Source organism: Austrofundulus limnaeus, unplaced genomic scaffold (assembly GCF_001266775.1).
Source record: "Austrofundulus limnaeus strain Quisiro unplaced genomic scaffold, Austrofundulus_limnaeus-1.0 Scaffold746, whole genome shotgun sequence".
NCBI classification, from domain to species: domain Eukaryota; kingdom Metazoa; phylum Chordata; class Actinopteri; order Cyprinodontiformes; family Rivulidae; genus Austrofundulus; species Austrofundulus limnaeus.
The window spans coordinates 9,626-11,103 of NW_013953148.1; the positions used below are offsets into that span (position 1 = coordinate 9,626).

The following is a 1,478-nucleotide window of genomic DNA, read 5'->3' on the forward strand; positions in this document are numbered from 1 at the left end:
ATGTTAAAGAGCATCTTTGCCATTGAATTAGTTTGTCCTTGCATGCACATGATGAATGCCTGTTACCTAGATTTTAGATTTTAAATAAAAGTTTAACATACTCTTTTCATATTTTTTTCTTTATCACTACACCTTTAGCTTCTTTTTATCGTCACATCTCTGTGACGAATGATGAAGTTGCAGCCTTGCTGGGTGGAGTCAGACTGGAGATGGTATGTGATGACATCACTAAAGCACAAACTGATGTTATCGTCAACACAACTGGCTTCCAAACCCAAAATTCTGGTATGATCTAAATAATTTTATTGCAAAGACTTTTTGAAAATAGTGTCTTTATAGTGTATTACTTTGAGTATTACTGTTATAAACTCAACAGGTGTCTCCCAAGCCATTCTGACTGCAGCAGGGCCTTCTGTCAAAGCAGAATTAGACAACGGTAAACATCAAGAACAAAAGTATCTATTTACAAAAAACTCTGAAGATGTTTGGGGCTAATGTCTCTGTTTTTCACTTTTTGTTTTCAGTGGGCANACACACACACACACACACACACACACACACACACACACACACACACACACACACACACACACACACACAAACAAAAGACAGAGTGAAGACTTTGACGAGGAAGTAAGTGAACCATTATTCAGATTAGAAGAGAAAAGAGAGGAGATACTAATCATAACAAAAACTATTCCAAATGGCTGTCATGGATGGTGATCAAAACTAACGTAAACTGCATTTTGTTTTTCTCCCAGCAGAACCTGGTGTCCAATCTTTTATCAAGCTTGTCACTAAGTGGTGAAGAATATGAACTACAGCTCGACACATATCTTATTCGATATCTGAAGGAATGTCTAAATGCCAGGTTAGAACTGGAGAAAAATCTTGCCTCTATGTCTTGCTCTGCTGAGTTTCACCCATTGGAAGATAAAGTTTTAGTTAAACAATTGGCTCAGTCTGGTGCTGTAGGTGGAGTCGGTAACTGGAAATCCAAAGTAGACGAACTGTTTGAAAGTTACACAAGCCACTATGAGTTAGACTCTCACAAAATCAAGGCTTTACTGCAATCCCTCAGCTCTCACCAAAGTGCAGATGACATAAAGGTGTACAGTGAGATTGGAATTGCCGTTCTTGTTGGAAAATGTACCCAGGTTACAGCTATGTTAAAAGACCTAGAGACATCATGTGTTATACAAAGAAAGTCATGCTCAGGTGAGACAAAAACTACCGTGATTCGACTTGGTGAGGCCAAACTTCGCCTCCTTCGGAAAGAGATTGAGCGTAGTTTGAGGGAAAACTTTTCAGAAGTGAAGGCTACTCAGCCAGGTGATGGTACATTGTTGTTAGAAGGCTCTGTGGAAGGTATCTTAAAGGCTAGTGAACTGATCACTGAAAAGGAAAATTTGTTGTTCGAGAGGACTGTTTCCAACAAGACCCCACATTTTTTGGCCTTCTTAAAACAAGTTTACGGT

The 1,478-nt window shown here is 39.0% G+C and overlaps 1 protein-coding gene across 1 annotated transcript in view; it reads left to right on the forward strand.

Moving 5' to 3' along the window:
• The window catches only part of LOC106532298 (poly [ADP-ribose] polymerase 14), a gene marked incomplete in the record, with an annotated part of 20,296 nt that overhangs the window by 9,432 nt on the left and 9,386 nt on the right, over nucleotides 1-1,478 (forward strand). The window contains 1 exon segment of the mRNA XM_014028325.1: nucleotides 762-1,474. Coding sequence (XP_013883779.1) covers nucleotides 762-1,474 — 713 coding nt within the window.